The following is an 18,828-nucleotide window of genomic DNA, read 5'->3' as shown; positions in this document are numbered from 1 at the left end:
TAATTTTCTTAAAAATATTTGAGATATAATTCACATGTAACATATTAGTTTTATGTGTACAACATGGTGAATTGATATTTGCATATATTAGATGATCTTTACAATAAGTCTGGTTAACATCCATACCATACATAGTTATACGATATTTTTCTTGTGATGAAAACTTTTAAGATCTATTCTCTTAGCAACTTTCAAATGTGCAATACAGTATTGTTAACTGTAGCCACTGTGCTTGCATTACATTACATTCCCATGACTTATTTATTTTATAACTGGAAGTTTTTACCTTTCGCCCCCCTTCACCCATTTTGCCTACCCCACTCCTGCCTCTGGCAACCACCGATCTGTTCTCTGTATCTATGAGCTTGTTTATTTGTTTTGAGTGGGATTTAAGCGAGCTATGTGAGTTCATACTGTATTTGTCTTTCTCTGACTTATTTCACTTAGCGTAATGTCCTTAAGGTCCCTTACAGAGACACTTTGCTGGTCCCTACTCTGGGTCCTTGGTTCCATCATTATCCTCATTTTACGGATGAGGAAATGGAAGCAGAGAATTTCTGTTTGGCCACAGCAATTTGTCCAAATGGTGAACTTGAGATTAGACATGTTGGACACCAGAGTCCCTGTTAGAGCTTTTTCTGAACAGCAGAGGCAGGCACAGCACTCGGAGAATAAGAATCAGTGAGGCAGCTGCTCAGCATGCCAGTGTCCCCTTCCCCCCGCCCCCCCCCTCCCCGGGAGCTCTTAGAGGGTGACTTCACTCAGCGCCTGCACGTGTGGGCGCGTGGTGTGCTGTGTGTGTGACTAAAGCATAAGACAGAACTATAACAGGAGGTAGATGAATTAAATATAATTTTTTTAAAAACCATTTCTGCTTTGAAAGTAGAGACAACACAGTGCCAGCAGCATCTTGGAGGCTGTTGGTTGTCATTCAGTAAAAGAGTGATGGGGGATTATTACTGCTGTTGATGCCGATGATAGTAGCAGTTGTCGCTGAACGATGACAATCATTTCCAAGTAGGAGAGCAGGCCTTATGAGAGCAGTTCTCTGTGGCTGGTTCATTTGAACACATCCCAAGAGTTATAGTTCATTGAATGAGTGAGGAGTGTCTGTCCTTTTGGTGTCCAAGTGTCCTTTTGCACATGTGCAGAAAGAGTTTGTATGCCTGAGCAGTTTCATCAGTGAAGACATGGTGGTGTGTTCCTCGTTTCTCATGCTGAAGTCCCCAGAAAGGCATGGGAGGGACACTGTTCATTCAGGGAGGAATCAAAAGGTGTCAGTTGTCAGTAAAAAGCCAGGAGCCCTGATGCCTACTTGGGGTCATTTGGAAAGTTAGCTTCTTTGCAGGGTGTTCGTGGTCCTGTTCTGCAACATCAGACCCTTTGAAGTGTTTCTGCAGAGTCTTATGGGTCATTTTTTTTTTAAATAGAGTTCCTGATGAGGGAGGCCCAAAAGAGAGAGAGAGAGAGAGAGAGAGAGAGAGATAGAGAGACAGAGAGAGATTGAGATTCCAGGTATAGGAATTGCCTAACGTCTGCTAGAGCCCCAGGCTCTATGTTTCAACTACTGTTTAAAGGAGTTTGGGGACATTTGTCATAGCTGTTGGCCAGAATGTATATGAGAGAGATTGTGATTTTATATGTCTATTCCTGAAATTGGTTTTTGTCTATAGTTATTTACAGTGATTGAGGGAAGACCTCCGCATTTTAATAAAAGCTGCTAAGTGATATTTTATTTGCAAAAAATATCCTATTTGTTTCTACAAAGACTTGAGGATGTTTATTGGTTAATAATAGAAAGTTTTTTTAATTTTTTTTCATTTTTGCCTGGGAGCCTGTTCACCTAATCCTTTGGCATCCCCACCCCCATTTCTGGGCAAGGTCTCAAAGTGCAGATGAGAAAGCCTGTCTCTGCTTTACAAATGCCTGTTCTTCTCCCTGTGTTCTCCCTGGCAACAAACCACCCAAATGATTATACCCCAGGATCAGCTGACGCAGAACAGGGCCCCTGAGCTGCCCTGTGGAGACACTTGGCCTCCGCAGCCCTGTCTGGCAGGTAAGGGAGGGCTGTTAGAAAGAACCCCTGCCATTTGCTGTGCAATTATGTGCTCCTGGCATTTTTAAGTGGATTTTTCCCTTCTTTGCTACTCAGTGGTATTCTAATTTTTGGCTCTTACATAGCTGAGTAAAATGTTTTTCAGCTGTGGAGTTGTTGAATTGAATTTGGTCTTCTCCATCCCCTTCCTCCCATTTCCTACCCCCCCTTTCCTTCTCGTCTTCAGATAGGAGTGTTGGTCCCCACAAAACAAAAGCTCACATTTAAATAGTGTGGCCTGTGCCTGTGAGTGTATCACTAGTACCTTGTATTACTATCTGCTACCATCACATCCTAGAGAATGGAGGGAGTGGTCAGGAACTTAGTGACTTTTTATGTATGACTTTGCAACAGCATATATGAAAAGATTTAAGAATGTTTATCTATTGTAAACTCTGAGTGAATTAATATTGAGATGAGGCTGCTTGGGGGAAGCAATAATTATGTTCAAAGTGTTGCTGGTGATGGTCCCCTCACCTGAGCAGATGTGGCAACCCCTGGGTCCCCATGCTCCAGGAAACACAGAGTAGACAGGAGTAAACCCAGGTCATTCAAAACTGCTTCACCTGAGGAGCAGTTAAAAGAACTGGGGCCGTTTATTTTAGAGAAGACTCAGAAGGACCATAGCACTCTCTTCAAATGATGGAAGGGCTCTGTGTGTAGGAGAAGCATTAGACCACACGGAGCTTTAGGTCCTGGAACGAGGATGACTGGATAGGAGGACTTCCTACCATCAGGGGGTTCTCAAAGATGGCTGCCTGGGGTGCTGCCTGTGAGCCTCACAGCTTGGTCCCTTGGAATGAGTGTGAGTCCTGATTTGTATCTAATGAACTCATAACTATGAAAGCCAGCCCAGGGCACGATAAACAGATATGCTGACTAGGTAGGAGGAAAGAATGACGGCTCTAGTACGGGACCATCTTCTGTGGTCCTACTTTCCCTAATTTACCTTAAGTTCGCTTTCATTTTTCTGCTTTCTCTAAGATGTTTTCCCATATCTGCTGACTCAACAGTTCAAATTTTGGGAAGTTGTGTTATAGAAATAAAAATACAAGTATTTAATGATATGTGCACAATTATATAAATGCATATACCCCTGTGAATATGTTCTTTTATAAATATACTAGAGGCCTGGTGCACGACATTTGTGCACTGGGATGAGGGGGGTCCCTCAGCCCAGCCTGTGCCCTCTCACAGTTCAGGACCCCTCTGGGAATGTCTGCCTGCTGCTCCCGCCACCTCCACTGGAGTCCAGCTTTTGGCTGAGCTATGCTCCCCCTGTGGGAGCGCACTGACCACCAGGGTGCAGCTCCTGCATTAAGCGTCTGCCCTCTGGTGGTCTGTGTGTGTCATAGTGACTGGTCATTCTATCCTTTGGTTGATTTGCATATTAGCCTTTTATTATATAGGATGTAACACTTTAAATATGTAAAAATATAAAAAATATACATATATCTTTTAATAAATATATACATGTGTATATATTGTTTGAATTGCAAAAATATGGAAATAACCTGAATGATGATAAAAGAGAAGAGTGGAAGTAGTGGAGTAAATTCTGGTCTCTCCATAGTGTGATTATGCAGTTATTATAGATCTATATCTACCATCCTGGAGGGGTGGGGAGAACATAGAATTAAGTGAGAAAAGCAAGAGAAATATCTGTAGTATGATCTTGTTTTGTGAGACTAAATTATAAAAAAACCTCTCACATATATAATCATGTTCGCATATATTTGGGTGAAGGTGTAAAAGGGGTGGGAGAATGTAGATGAAGTTATTAACAGTGGTGGAGAGTTTGAGGTGGGTGGAGACCTGAGTGACGGAAAGTGAAAGGGGTTGGCTTATCTATCCATCCATCCAATCATCCATCCATCCATCCAATCATCCATCCATCCATCCATCCATCCACCCATCATCTTCATTGGTTGGGCTTAATCATGGATTAATTTTGAGGACTTTAATGAAAGGAAGGAAGGAGAAAACTTTCTTAGTTATTTCCATTTTTTGCTCTGTTGTTCTTATAAAAACTCTTGATCTTTCTGTTAAGGACAATCCATGGATTTTATAATAAAATGATCATTAGTTTTAAGTCTTTAGAGCAGTGGTTCTCAATCTTCTGGCCCTTTAAATACAGTTTCTCATGTTGTTACCCAACCATAAAATTATTTTCGTTGCTACTTCATAACTGTATTGTTGCTACTGTTATGAATCATAATGTAAATATCTGATATGCAAGATGGTCTTAGGCGACCCCTGTGAAAGGGTCATTCAACCGCCAAAGGGGTCGCGACCCATAGGTTGAGAACTACTGCTTTAGAGTGATTGTTTAAAAAATTTAAAAGAAATCTTGGAAACGTGTAAAGATAAAATATTTTAAGTCAAAACAGAATTTCTAGATATCATGAAAGATGAATGACTTAAGAATCAGTTGTATTTTCTTCTTTGTTTTGTTGCTGCATAGGAGGTGCTCATTTTCTCCTCATGTTCCAGAAAATGTTTCCTTTCTTAAATCTAGGGAACACAGGGTTGGGTTAGGAGCACTCAACTCAGAAGTTTGCTAGTTCCCAGTGGGGAAGGAGAACATTGAATGGAGAGCTCTAACATAAGTGTGTGTGCATGTGTATGTGCATGTGTGCGTGTGTGTGTGTATTTTATTGAACCTCACCTGAGGATATTTTTCCCATTGATTTTTAGAAAGAGTGGAAGGGAGGAAGGGGTGAGAGAGAAAAAAAAATCCATAGATGTGAGAGAGACACATCAATGGGTTGTCTCTTGCACATGCCCAACCAGGGCCAGGTATTGAACCTGCAACCCAGGTACATGCCCTTGACTGAGAATTGAACCTGTGACCCTTTGGTGCGCAGGCCAGTGCTCTAACAATTTAGCATACTGGCCAGGGCAATGTGTGTGTATATTTTTAATTCGTTTCTCTTTGCTGAAATAGCCAGAAAGATACTGCTGTATTCCTGTCTGGCAGATGCTTTCTTTCTAATTATTTTTAAGATTTATTTTCCCTTTTAAACTATCTTCATTATACATTCATATTTGATGCTAATAGTCTTTTCTACATAAAGAATTTGCCTGCATAGAGAAGAGCCCCAGACATTGTAGAGTTGGCTGGTGATTTAACCCCTGCTTATAATGAGAGAGGATTTGGGGGAGAATGGATGCTGTTTCATTGATGTAGACTCAGAGCTGATGCCAAGTAGCCACTCTGAGACAAAAGCAAGACATGAGTGGGAATGTCAGATCTGCAGAAATAGAAATACTAACCATCACATGCATCTTACTGAAATTCCATAGAATCCCCTTAGCTGGTCATTGAGTTCTGGGTATTTAATGCAATTAGGACATTCCAGAATCATAGATATCAACCAGAATTTCAGTCTGCTTAGTACTTATCTTGATTCAGACAAATCAGGAAGTTAAAGAAGTATTTTCATACAAGCGACTGCCTCATAGATAGGTAACACTAAACTATTATGAAAAATATACAAAGAAGGATCTGTGCGTGGCTGATTCCGTTTTAAAAATCTCAGTTTTAGTTCAAAGGCACCATCGCTTTGGGAAAACTGGTCATGTGCTGTGACATCTTTCTACCTCACGGGCTTGGCCAAAAACCTGAGCAGTGCTTATGGGCAATTTCTCACGAGGGGGTGCGGAGAGTCAGAAATGTTCTCTGAAGCTTTGACCCAGAGAGAATGAAGGAGGGGAGGGGCGCTGTGAAGCGGAGAGATGTGCTAGGGACTAGAGTGCTACGGGAGAAGTTAAGATCACATTTATGACCACCCCTGCATTCGGTTTGGGCATCCTGTGGAGTTTTGAGTTTGGTTGTCACTATGGCCTTGTTTTCTTGGGTTTGATACCTGCTTCATCCAGAAAATCACTCTCTCCCCTACCCCATCCCCAGGCGGGGCTGCAAGGCCTCACGGCTGACTTTCCTAAGAATGTTTGAGTCCATGGTGTTTTGCTGCTTTTCTCATGCCTTTTTTTTTATGATGTTTCAGCTCATCCACCATACACCATGTGCTTTAGAGTGAAATTCTACCCACATGAACCCCTGAAGATTAAAGAAGAGCTCACAAGGTATTTTTCATTTGTTTTATGTTTAACATAACCCTCCCCCCTGCCCCGGCCTCCCATAACCATCCAGGTCCTAAAAGTCTTCCAGCCTGGAGGTGCCAACAATGTGGGCGCTCAGCTCGGCATCCTGGCTTGGAATGTTTCTCTTGCACTTAATTGTCTCAGGATTTTTCAAACACTTGTCATGGGGAGTGTAATTAAGTGCACAGAAAAGCAGCGGTTACAAGGAGGAGGTACTCCCTGAAAACATCTGACAGTAGGGTGCTAAAAATAGATAGAAGATGACGGTCTTTAGGATATGGGCAAATTCATAGTGAGTGAAGCCCCGAGCGCCTATCTTCTGCATCTCAGCTTTTCTGGGAGGGAAGAGACCACTTGATAGAACGGACTGTTTGTCATCCTGCATTCCGCTCACTAAATGACTGTCGGTGGGGCCGGCTTCTCTCTCCTTGTACACTCTTCTCAGCCCAACTGTCTGAATATTCCGATGCTCAGGCCTCCCCAGTGCTGAGGTCACATTCTGGGGGTTTTGCTTCCGTGAACAGCCTGGGCCAGTGCAGCTGATCAGGTCCCCGAGGGGCCTATTCAGTGGAGGGGGGAAGAGCCATTCTGTGTTAAGTTCTTGATGAGGCTCTGATTTGGTGACCACAGAAATCACTCTGCATAATTATCTCTCAAAATAACCTCCGCAGGTACAAATGCAACAGAGAAACAAGTGTCCTTTGCTGATCCTCATTTGCAGGGGATGTGCTGGGTTCTTGGATATTTAGCTTTCTCATTATCTGCGAATGGCTGGTAGAGCTTGACCATAGTGGCACTGAGGGCGCAGATGGTTTCTTCTCTATTATGAACTAGTACACAGTCATTCAGTGAGGGTTGTGCTTGGGGGTGGGGGCAGGGACAGGTGTGGAAAGGAGAAATACATAGGTAATGGACATTATAAGTGGTGGTTCGGATTTTGCAATCTGACCTGGTGTGTGTGTGTGTGTGTGTGTGTGTGTGTGTGTGTGTGTGTTTAATTGAGGTAAAATTCATATAACAAATGAATTTCACCATTTCAAAGTGTACAATTCATTAGCATTAAGCACATTCACAATGTTAGGCAACCATCACCACTGGAGAATTCCAGAACATTTTCTCACCACCCCAAAGGAAACACTGCACCTACTAGCAGCCAGGACTCCGTCTCCTCTCTTCCAGCCCCTGGGAACCACTAATCTACTTGCTGTCTCTATGGATTTACCTCTTCTAGACATTTCATGTAAATGGACTCGCACCATATTTTGCCTGCTCATGGCTCAAAAATTTATTCATTTATTTGATAGGTTCTTCAGTTCCCACTCTTTCTATAGCCCAGGGAACAGGAACTTCTGAGCTTCCAGAGAGAGAGAGAGAGAGAGAGAGAGAGAGAGAGAGAGAGAGAGGCTTGCTCTCTGGGCTCTCAGGGTGGTGGTAACAGTATAATTAGGAAGAACCACCAGGGGCCCAAATGAATCACTTTTGTCATTTATGTTCTCTATAATCTTGTGTGGAGGACAAAAATTGATAGTGTCATAATAGAAATTAACAATAGATCTTTTGTGGTTGAGAAAAGTCCCGTTTGAAAGTAAAAGAGAATAAAGTTTTAGCTAATAACTTGAGTTAAATCCCTCTCAATTAAATTTGCTAGCATTCACAGGCATTTGCTTGAACAGCTAAAGTCTGAGAAATGGAAAATTGTGAACATTTTTATGTCTCTGAAGGAAATTAAGATGATGCTCAGTCCTTGAACAGTGGAGATGAGCTTTTCTTAGTCATTATGGTCCTTAGTATTCAAAATGAACCTAAAAACTGCAATGCCCAGGCGCTTATGGTTTAAACCCTATCTTGAAAGAGTTAGGTTTTTCTTGTTTGAGAAATTATTTTATTGTAAGATTAATCTAAAGTTCAAGATGAATTTAATATAGGAGTAGTTAAGATCACATTTATGACCATGCTTAGGGGTAAAGAAACACTGGGGGAAAGGGAAGATTTAAAAGAGGAAAACCACACAAATACACAAAAGACTTTTGAAATCATTTTTCATTCTCTAACTCTCCATTTATGCTGTCATCTTACAATCCACCCCCTTTTTTTGGTAAATGCTGTATACGATTAGATATCATCAAAGTATATTGGTTTTAATATTTTAGTCAGAACCATGTTTAAATTCAGGCCAGGGAAAGAAGCAATGTCATTAATGGTGGCACAATAATGGAGGCCCAGATCCTTTGGGTGCATAATCCCTTCATTCTGCAGATGTGATGCTAAAGGAAGAGGCATCATCATTATTATTTTAGTGGTTATTGTATTAAAACAATGAGCACCTGAGCCTGCAGCCATTTTGAAGGCTCAGTGGATTATGTCGAATCCACAGTCATCCATGATTATCTCTGGAGATGACGGATAGGAGCCAGCACCCAGGCTCCGATATTGTGGAAGCTGATTTTTTCCTTTCTCGGGAAGCTTTGGTCCAACTGGATTTCTAATGTACAGGATTAGAACCCAGACCTCTCATTCATCAGGAAATAGTTATTGGAAACTCTTTTTTACGCTAAACTTATCACACACAGTGGCAAGGAATGCTTTCTGTTCAATGCATACGTTTAGCAGGTAGAAAAGAAACTTATGGCAGGTGCCCTGGCAGTTCACCTTCTTTTTTAAAAGAGGAAAGATTTGATCCATTTCTCGTACTTTGCGGCCTTGCAGAGTGAGGGCTCACACCAGCAGCATCACCTTGGAACTGGGACCCAGCAGTCTCTATTTTCATAGCCCTGCAGCATGTCAACATTTGAGTACCACTATTCTAAGGCAATTTGGATTTTCAAAAGTATTCATTTCTTTTGGCAAATGTTACAGTGCACACTTAAATGGGTTTGATATGATCACAGCCTTGTGCCACCATCACCACAATCTAATGCCAGAGTATTTTTATCACCCCAGTAGGAAACCCCATAGCCCAGCAGTCATTCCCTGGCAGCCACTAATCCACTCTCTGCCTCTAAAGATTTGCCTATTCAAGACATTTCATATAAATAGAATCATAATATGTAGTATTCTGTGACTGGCTTCTTTGCACTTAGTGTCATATTTCCAAGGTTCATCCCTGTTGTGCATGAATCAGTACTTCATTCCTTATGTGGTTGAATCATATCCCATTGCATTCACGTGTCTTTTACCTTTTCATCAGTTGATGGGTACTGGGTTTTCCCACTTTTCAGCTACTCTGAATAATGCTGGCGTGTCCCTCTCCCCTGGCTGAATTGGGCACAAGTGTATTTTTTTTCCTGTTTGGTGCCCCAGTAATTTTAGAAACAGAATTTGTTGCAATGTTTAAAATTCAAAGGTTTTTTTTTTACTTTGCCAATGAAAGAAATTCTAAACCTAAAGGAAGGTCTAAAAGAGTGTATGATGAGCCATGGTTTTGAGGGCTAGTCCCAGAAGCAATGTCTCCTCAAGGGAATGAGATAATGCCCCCGGGGAATAGCAGTTTATTTTATATACTAGAATCAAAGCAGAAGACGTAGGAAAGGTTTTCATGAAATCCAACAGTTGCAGATGGAGGAGGTGGAAGGAAGCAAAGGAGGGAAATCTCTAGGATGGATAAAAAGTAAAACGGAGGGATACACGCTTCCTTTACATGGTGGGTGGAGGACAGTTCACCGTTAGACTGCATAATTTACAGAGGTATGTGGGTAAAGAGAATAATGAGGAATGTTGGCCTTGTTTCACCCCTCACCAGTGTTTACCTCTGGAGGTCTGGAGAAGAGATCACTCTGACATTTTATTTTTATTTATTTATTTATTTAAAATATATTTTATTGAGTTTTTACAGAGAGGAAAGGAGAGAGATAGAGAGTTAGAAACATCGATGAGAGAGAAACATCGACCAGCCGCCTCCTGCACACTCCCCACTGGGGATGTGCCCGCAACCAAGGTACATGCCCTTGACCGGAATCGAATCTGGGACCTTTCAGTCCGCAAGCCGACGCTCTATCCACTGAGCCAAACCGGTTTCGGCACTCTGACATTTTAAGTATCTTATTCTAGATGCTCAAAAACAATGGATCAAGGTAGAGTCCAATCTACCACATAGGCCTTGGAATGTGATCTCCCCCATAACCCGTTCAGTTAGGAATTTCTTATGATTGGAACACCTCGTGTGGTCACTTTCAGTTACTGAGTTGTCATGTTTGCCAAGGGAGCCCCTTTTGGTTCACAATTTCTAAATCCATCTCCTGATTTCCTGAAAAGCTGCATGCATTTGGCCTGTTTTCTATGCAGTAGCATCAGGCTGGAACTGTGTGGCGGCTGACCCCTTCATGGGGCCAGCGCTCTCCATTCTGCTTCCCTGGCACCCTTATGCCAGCTCCTTTCAGTCCTTATCTGGTTTGCCTGGCTCTGCAGGCATCTGTGTTTGCTGTCCCGGCAGAGGGGAGAGGACACTAAATAGGTGACAACTCCATTTATGAATTAATTTGCTTTCTGGCCTCATAACAAAGTCATCTTGAGATTGATTGCTGTTGAGTCTGTGTCCTGGAGACTGGTTCCCGTGTACTGAGTTCATCCATTTCCTGACTTTCACACAGAACGTGGGAAGCATGTACCGGTGGGTGTCATCCTGTGGGGCCTCCTGCCAGGAACAGTGGCTGCTGGCCCTCTGGCTTTCCTTGGTCCTTCTCATGTCTCTTGGAAGAGGGCCAGCCCCCCAGCTTTGGAAGCTGCCACAGACACTGGGCTGTTCTCTGGATTCTGAGGGCCCCTCCGTTTTCTGCACTGGCCCCACAAGGGGCGGGCATGTCTCAGCCACTCCTGGAGCTGCAGAGGGCGCTGCTGATACAGGTGGATAGAACAATCACTGACACTTAGGGGGACTCTTTCCTTTGTATTGCAGGTACCTTCTGTACCTGCAAATTAAGAGAGATATTTTCCATGGTCGACTACTCTGCTCCTTCTCAGATGCTGCCTACCTGGGTGCATGCATCATTCAAGGTAAGTTGAACTGGACTATAGAGATTCGGCTGCTCAGAGGGCCCCCTCGCCATCCCTCCCACCCCCCGCCATGCCTGTCCTGCTGGTGTCATGGTTTGAGGCCAGGCAGGGCTGGGTACTCAGCACCAGAGCCCCTGGTCATCTTTCCTCTCAAGCCAGCAGGGTCTGGTGGAAGGTTGGGCTGTGGTGGTCACAGGGGCCTCTGCAGAAACAAAGGGTCCTCAAGGCCCATGGCAGAGCTGAGAATGTGGGACTTTATGAGAAGCCCTGAAGGATTGTGGGTGTTCTATGCTCAGAGTGCCAATGCTGACCATCTGCTTAGGGCTGAATGGGTACACTGAGGAGAAACTGTGTCCAGGAAGATAGATGTAAATTCAAACATTGGAGTGAAATGTCAGAACATATATACATTCATTCATATGGGCACACGTACACTGTATCTAATTCTTCAGCTTCTCCAGCCACGTAGGGTGGTGAGGGGAGGCCAGGCCCACAGTCTATTGTATGACTCAGGTGTTCTGTTCCCCTGGGCCAGTCGGGAGGCAGCTGGTGGCAGGGGATGTTCAGAAGGACTCAGGGGATCCAGCCATTTGAAGCATGAATGCTAATGACATGTTTATCGGAGAAGGGAAGGGAGGGAGGGGGAGAGAGACAGGGACCGAGTGAGCATGTCACCCTTATAAAGGGACTGGAACAATACGTGGATCCTGACAGTCATCTGCTGATCACAATTCCAAGCTCCATTCACAGTTGGAGAGAGAGACCCATCCTTCTCCCGAGGTTGTGATAGGCAGAGCTGTCCCTGAGGGATGCTCTGTGCTGGGAAATGATCTTGTGAGGCGTGTGCCCTCTGGGAATTCTAAAGGATGCATCTGTGCTGATGCTCCCCTTCCCCGGGGAGCAAACTAGTGATACTCAGCAGATTTTGGCAGAGGTGTTGACACCCTTGAGAATAGTCACATTTAAAGTCAGAACGACAGTGATACTGTGATGGGAAAGGTCCTTGCGTCTGCCCAGAGGTGGGATACATGCTTCTGAAAGCCTCCTCTCTTACATCCGAGCTAAGGAGGTGGAAACCCATAGTTCTCCCCCTTCCCTGTGAGGACGGCAAGTTCCTAGTCAGGGAGCACTGTGTTCTCTAAGGGAGACGTGGATCGATACTAATCCAAGCAGCAAACCCACATGTGAGGATCTCAGAACGCGGCTAGGCATGAGTAAATAATGGTCGGTTCTCCAAGGGCAAACTCAATACGGGTCTGTAATGGGAGACTCTCCATCCTTTTTATGTTTGAGATAAAGTCACAAAGGCTCCATCCAGATGATGGGGCCCTTTTTGTTGTCTCGACGTATTCTCACTGACCACACACAGATGCTGTGGAGAGAGTAGAGTTGCAAATGGACTGCTGACCTCCAAAGGATTTTTCAGCTAAAAAAAAAAAATGTAGTGGTGTCCATGGGCCATTTATAGCGAGTCCAGTAAAAGCAGATCCATAAAGTTCTGTGGTGCTGGAGCCATTCTTCAGCAGCTCTAGAGATCGTTACAAATGCAGATAAAGATCTGCTTTGTAGGAACTGCTTATGCTTATGGAGAGCGATAGGGAAAGTAAAGGATTAGAAGGCGAGGCCATGTGACTTTTCATTGGCTTCTCATTTGCCAATGCTCTTTTTTTTATTAAATTTTTTATTGTTGACACTATTGCAGATGTTCCCATTTTGCCCCCCACCCCTTTGCCCATCTTCCCCAATCCCTCCCCGGGCCCTCCCCACACTATTGTCTGTGTCCATGGGCTATGGATATATGTTCTTTAGCTAATCCCTTCACCTTCTTTAAACAGTCTGCCCCACAGCCTCTCCCCTCTGACATTTGTCAGTCTGTTCCGTGTATCCGTGCCTCTGGTTCTATATTGTCCTTCTGTTTATTTTGTTCATTAGATTCCACATGTTAGTAAGATCACATGGTATTTGTCTTTCTCTGATTGGTTTATTTTACTTGCCAACACTCTTTGAAGGAGCATGCTTTTAGCTTCTGTATATTCTGAGGGTATAAAAACCAGGCAGCCTCCCCAAGTTTTGCCACTTGTATACACTGAACACAATGGGCATATTCAGTACATGCCACACATTTTCTTTCATGTTAAAGACAAATTACAAAGCAAACACACAGGACCCTAGGGACCTATTTCCATTCTTTCTCAGTAAAAATATCTTTCCTGTTCCTTCTATGGAATAGCAGCAGGGCAGGATTCTTGTTCTTATCTCCTCTGCCTGGTGTGTTCAACCCCTGTGGGTCTGTGGCTCCTACTAGAAATTCAGACCTCAGTTCAGATGTTGCTTCCTCTGAGATGTCTTCCTGGACTACTGAAGTAGCCTCCCTCCTGCCCATCATTACATCATCCTTTCTCATACCCATTTTGCTGTCTTTTAAGCACTTAGATCTGAAGTGACCCTGTTAAGTTGTTTTGGAGTTTATTATGCATCCCCTTTACACGAGGGTCTCTGGGTGGATTTTTCACTGTAGGACCCCTGTGTTGGGCACACAGTAAGTTCTCCACTAAATATGTTACGTAAAGCAGGGCACTTGACTAGTTGTACCAATGTCAGCTTTCTTCTTCTTGGGAAAGATTGGTTGGTTCCCTACCTCATTGTCTTATTTGTTTTTGTGTTCTCTGAGCATTTATAGAACAGCTGCTAGGTGGCAGGCAGTGTAACACAAAGTCCCTGGGGGTGAGGTGGGAGGAGACAGACAAGTAAACAGACAGTTGTGATGTGTTAATGGCTAAATAGAAAGACACACATCTCCCTGCTATGACCTCAGCTGGGCCCCAGTCCAGCAAGGGCAGACGGAAGGCTCCTGGAGAAGTTGACCCTGACGCTGTAACATCCTGCATCTCAAGTTCTTTTGCCATGAGTCCTCTCCACACCAGGGAAACGCCATTGTCGGGCTTGTCCTGTCTATTTGCCATCACCCAATCGCGCTCATCTGCTCCAACTGTCTTTTTTCAGACCATTAATTCTCTTCAAAAATGATCTAGGACCTGTTTCAGCCATCCGATGTGTTGTATGTCATTTGTCACAACTTGACCCTCAAGGTCTGTGTAGAAGAGAGAACCATAGGCTGCTTACCCATCTCCTCTTGGTACGGAAAGCAAAATTTGAATAGTTAGAAACCCTTAATCGCTTACAAACTGCCTTTTGCTTCAGGTGAAGTCAGAGTTAAAGACAAGCTGACAGGGAAGCAGGGGCTGTGGTGAGGGAGGCGTTGGCGTTTACCTGGTCAGCACCTTGTGCAGGTTCCATGGCATTTCTTCTCTTAGTTTTCACACATTTTCCAGGCTACTTGTTTGCAGTGTTGAGTCCATTCTTCCTCACAAGTTTTCCTGGAGAGAGAAGGCCCCCCCCCCCCAAACAATGCACTCCCAAAACAACCACTATGCAAGCTGGCATTTGCACTGAAGACCCAGTTTCATATCAGTGGCCCATTCCCAATGGAAAATGGCTGCATTGGGTTATACCAGTTCCTAAATTTTCGGCCTATAGCGAGCTCACAGGAGTCTGTATGTGTGGGTGTGTTTCTTTTGAAACTATGTTAGTTAATCATTAGTTTATGAGCCATTCTTATCATTGATCCCTTTGGGCCTCTTATGTTTGATTGACTGATTAACCTTTTTCATTATTTTCCATTTCCGTTCCCAGCGACAGCAACCAGGTTCATATATATCTTTGACTTTGCATACAACCTTATAAAATGATTAGTATTATTTAGTACATATGCACTTTAAAGTTTTGTAAATTAAATGAGACTGTAGAACTCATTTTATTCCTTTTTATGCTCAGAACACTGTTTGGGGAGACTATGTTGCTGGGTATACATCTATTTTGTTGCTTTTTAAAAGCTACAGGTATCCAGAAGGGTGTATCATCCTTATTTTACTTATTTGTTCCCACTGACAGTGAACACTCAAGTTGCCATCGTATTCTTTCTTTGCACCCAGAGTTTTTCTAGAATATATGCCCTGAAGTGGGATTGCTGGGTAATAAATTTGACTAAATACTCCCAGCTGGTCTCTAAAAGAGCTACATGTATCAAGAATCTTTCAGAAGTGTACAAGTATTTGCATTTCCTCATATCTCTGCCAGCATATAAAATTGCCTGACTTCCTAAAATTTTTATTAATCTTACAGGTGTAAAATGATACCTAGTTGTTTTGGTTTGCATGGCTCTGATTATGGATGAGTGTGAGCATGTCTCCATATACTCACTCTTTGGGTTTCCCCTATTGTGAACTGGCTGTTTATATCCTTTAGCCAATTTCCTGTTGGTCTTCCTGCCCATTTTCTCATTGATTTGCAGGGATTTCTTCTTTATTCTAGATATTAGCCCTTGTTAGCATTCGATTTTGCAAATATATCCTTTCAACTTGTCATCTATTATTTTGACTATGATGTCTTTTAATGGGTAGAAATGCTAAAAATGTTGATACAATCAAATTAATCAATTTCCCACCAATGGTTGATGGTATTTTGGGTCTTATTTTAAAAGTTCTTCCTCATGTGGTAGACATTTTAGGTTGTTTTAAGAACTCTGTAATTTGAATCCTATTAAGAAGCTCTAATGAGCTTAGCTTTCCTCCCAGTTTTGTCCTACAGTCATTAGATGATTCAACAATGAAGGGACAGGATACAAAATACAGAGTTGTATGTGATTTTGCAGACGTGCTCAAGGCATCTTGGTTTTTAAAAATCTATTTCAAAGTCATGTAGGTGATCAAGTTTTCTAATACAGTTTCCCCACCATCTTTGATCTACTTTCTGGGTCATTTTTGCCTGAGACACTTGCCCTTTCTTGCTCATTCCTTATCAAACTCATGGAATCAGTAGAATATATTCCCTGTCAGAGCATCATCTTTGCTGCTCCAGGCTATAGTCGATGCACATCAGGTCCATCCTCTTCTAGACCCTCAGGGCGCTCAGGGAGGTGCAGGCATTTCTTTTTATATTTAAAGACCCTCTGCAGGTGCCCTCCGTTAGGATCCAGCAACAGCCTTAATCTGGTATGCTCATCCATACTTTGAGACACACTTTTTAAGAGCAATCCATTTATTGTTATGTGCAGTCCTCTTGGGTGCTTTTATCTTGTGACTTGTCATTGAATGAGTCACACCTACACACATATCAGAGCAGGCAGCTCCAGCCAGGGGACTCCTGGACTCAGGGAAAGTTGGCTCTGAGAGGAACCATGAGGGACTGTTCAGTGGTTTTCAGTGAGAGGTGGCACACCACTTCCTACCCCGGGGGCATTTGGAAATATTGGGGGAAGCATTTTTGGCCATCACAATGACTGCCTGTGCCACTAGCACTTAGTACCTGAAGGGTAGGGATGCTAAATGTCCTGCTATGCCTTGGGAGGTCTAATAAAAGAATTGTTTAACCTGAATTGTGCCCCATTGAGAAACAATGACTCAAATCCATTTATTGTAGATAAAGAAATGAGACTCGGAGAGATTGGCAAGAGCCCAAGCTCACACAGCTAGATCTGAACTAGCTTATAAGCAAGCTTCCAGACACTTAGGCTGTGGTCTGTCTATGGATACAAGTGCATTTCACTGGGTGAGCTTATTCCAAGCTCTTCTTGTGGGTGCAGGAGCCATCCCATGTGCACCCTGTGGTTGTTTTTAATCTTTTTCTCTCTCTACATTTTACTGCTTACAGCTGAGCTCGGTGATTACGATCCTGATGAGCATCCTGAGAATTACATCAGTGAGTTTGAGATTTTCCCTAAGCAGTCACAGAAGCTGGAAAGAAAAATGGCAGAAATCCATAAAAGCGAACTCAGGTAATAGGGGCAGACGTTTGTAAACATGGTAGAGGTGCGAAAGCATTCTTGCCGTGGGGAGTGTGGAAGCCGTGTTGTGAAGTGAGAATGTCTGTAATGTATGGGCAGACCGTTTCAGGTGTCAGAGCAGTATTTCTGGGCACTGTCAAGCTCCTCTATTAATAACAATCGCAATAGTGTGGGGTCCCCTGGGTGGCTGTTTATGAACCATCAGCAGTTATTAGAGCCATATATTTTCTTACGGGTTTTAGCCACCCTGAGTTTCTGAAAATGAAATGCAGGGTAAATCAGTAATTTTTTTTTTGCGGTTTCCACTACCTCTCCCCTTCCTGCAGTCATTGCTGGAAGCTTTGACTCCATGTAGAGTAGAATCCCTGGAGAGGGTTTCATTTGCTGAGCTGCTCTCAGGGCGACAGATTCAGTGCCCTCTCCTCTTCCTTGTCTGCGATGCTCCGGGACAAGTGCTCAGCAGGGTAGTAATGGCAGGAGTAGCAAAATCACATATAGTATCCTCTGTGTCCGACACTCTTCTAAATAGTTGCACGTATCAACTCATTTAATCTTCACAACAACCTAGGAGATAGGCGCCATGGTTGTTCCCATTTTATAGACGAGGGAGTTTTACAGGGAGATTAAGTATCTGACTCAAGATCACACAGCTAGCAAGTGGCAGAGGCGGGATTTGAACCTAGGCTGCCTGGCTCCAGAGTCTGTGCTCATAAGCTTTGTGTGATGCTTCCGCTTAGCATAGGCTACCAGGGGTGAAGTGTGGCAAGTGTAGGAATCATTGGCAATTTTGAATTCAGGTAACTCAGTTTTTCTAGCCTGTAACTGGAATTCAGGTCCATGCAAGTCACAGAAATATTTATGATAGTCATAGCAAGCTTGGGTGTGCTCTGACAAGTATTGATGAAGAGCTGCAAGAGCTGAGAGGCTTCTATCTTCTGGATCTCTGGTAATTATTATTAAAAAACCCCCCACAAAACCTTAGTGTCACTGGTTTATGAATTCTGGAACAAACTATTGTCCCCTGCGAGGGAGTGCTGGAGCTCCCTACTTTATGCTGGCACTCCCCCTTCTGGTGAGTCTGAGAAGAGCATATATGTGGGCATTAAGGTGGCAGCATATTTCCCCTCAGAAAACATGACCTTTGTTCTTAGAGATAAAGATGATTAAATATAAAAAAAAATCGTGCCCATTGAAGAAAGTAACATATCTTGGTAATTTAGAGTATTGTTTCCTAATGCAAAGCTTTGCTGAAAACATATGGCACTCTGACTACTTTTGACATTTTGAGGATAAGCGTGCTCAAGGTAAAAATAAAGTTCCAATATCCAGGTGATGGGTATGTGGGCCAGCAGTGTCTGGTGAGCACAGGGTAAGACCCTTTGGATAAAGGACTCACACAGTGTGTGGATTGGTAGGAGATGGAATTGAAAGGTCTGTTGTAATCAGAATTTGCAAGGCCTTCAGTGCTTGGATCATATGGTAATTACAAACATTTATTGAGCACTTACTGGGTGACCAAACCCTGTGTTAAGAGTCTTATTTGTATTACCCTACTCAAACTCTATGAGGTAGGTGCTCTTGCTGTTCCCAGTCCAAGGTGAAGAGAGCATACCCTGGAGTGTCTAAAGGACTTGCCTTGTTAGCGGCAGTCAGGACTTGAGCCTTGCTGTTATTTGAAACTAACACACATGTGTTGAGCAGGCGTAAAGCCACCAGGTGGTTTAACTAGTGGTTTGGCAGCCATGCTGGTTTTCCACAGCGATCACCATGGCACTGGCATCAGAGGGTGAGACTG

The 18,828-nt window shown here is 43.4% G+C and overlaps 1 protein-coding gene across 2 annotated transcripts in view; it reads left to right on the top strand.

Moving 5' to 3' along the window:
* The window catches only part of FRMD3 (FERM domain containing 3), a 231,118-nt gene that overhangs the window by 142,061 nt on the left and 70,229 nt on the right, over positions 1–18,828 (top strand). For both annotated transcript variants that reach the window (XM_006769025.2, XM_006769024.2), the window contains exons 4-6: positions 6,106–6,184; positions 11,094–11,191; positions 16,901–17,024. In XM_006769025.2, the coding sequence (XP_006769088.1) occupies positions 6,106–6,184; positions 11,094–11,191; positions 16,901–17,024 (301 nt within the window). The remainder of the gene's footprint in view (positions 1–6,105; positions 6,185–11,093; positions 11,192–16,900; positions 17,025–18,828) is intronic.

Source organism: Myotis davidii, unplaced genomic scaffold (genome assembly GCF_000327345.1).
Source record: "Myotis davidii unplaced genomic scaffold, ASM32734v1 scaffold98, whole genome shotgun sequence".
Lineage (NCBI taxonomy): Eukaryota > Metazoa > Chordata > Mammalia > Chiroptera > Vespertilionidae > Myotis > Myotis davidii.
This window is presented reverse-complemented; position numbering and strand designations above follow the sequence as displayed.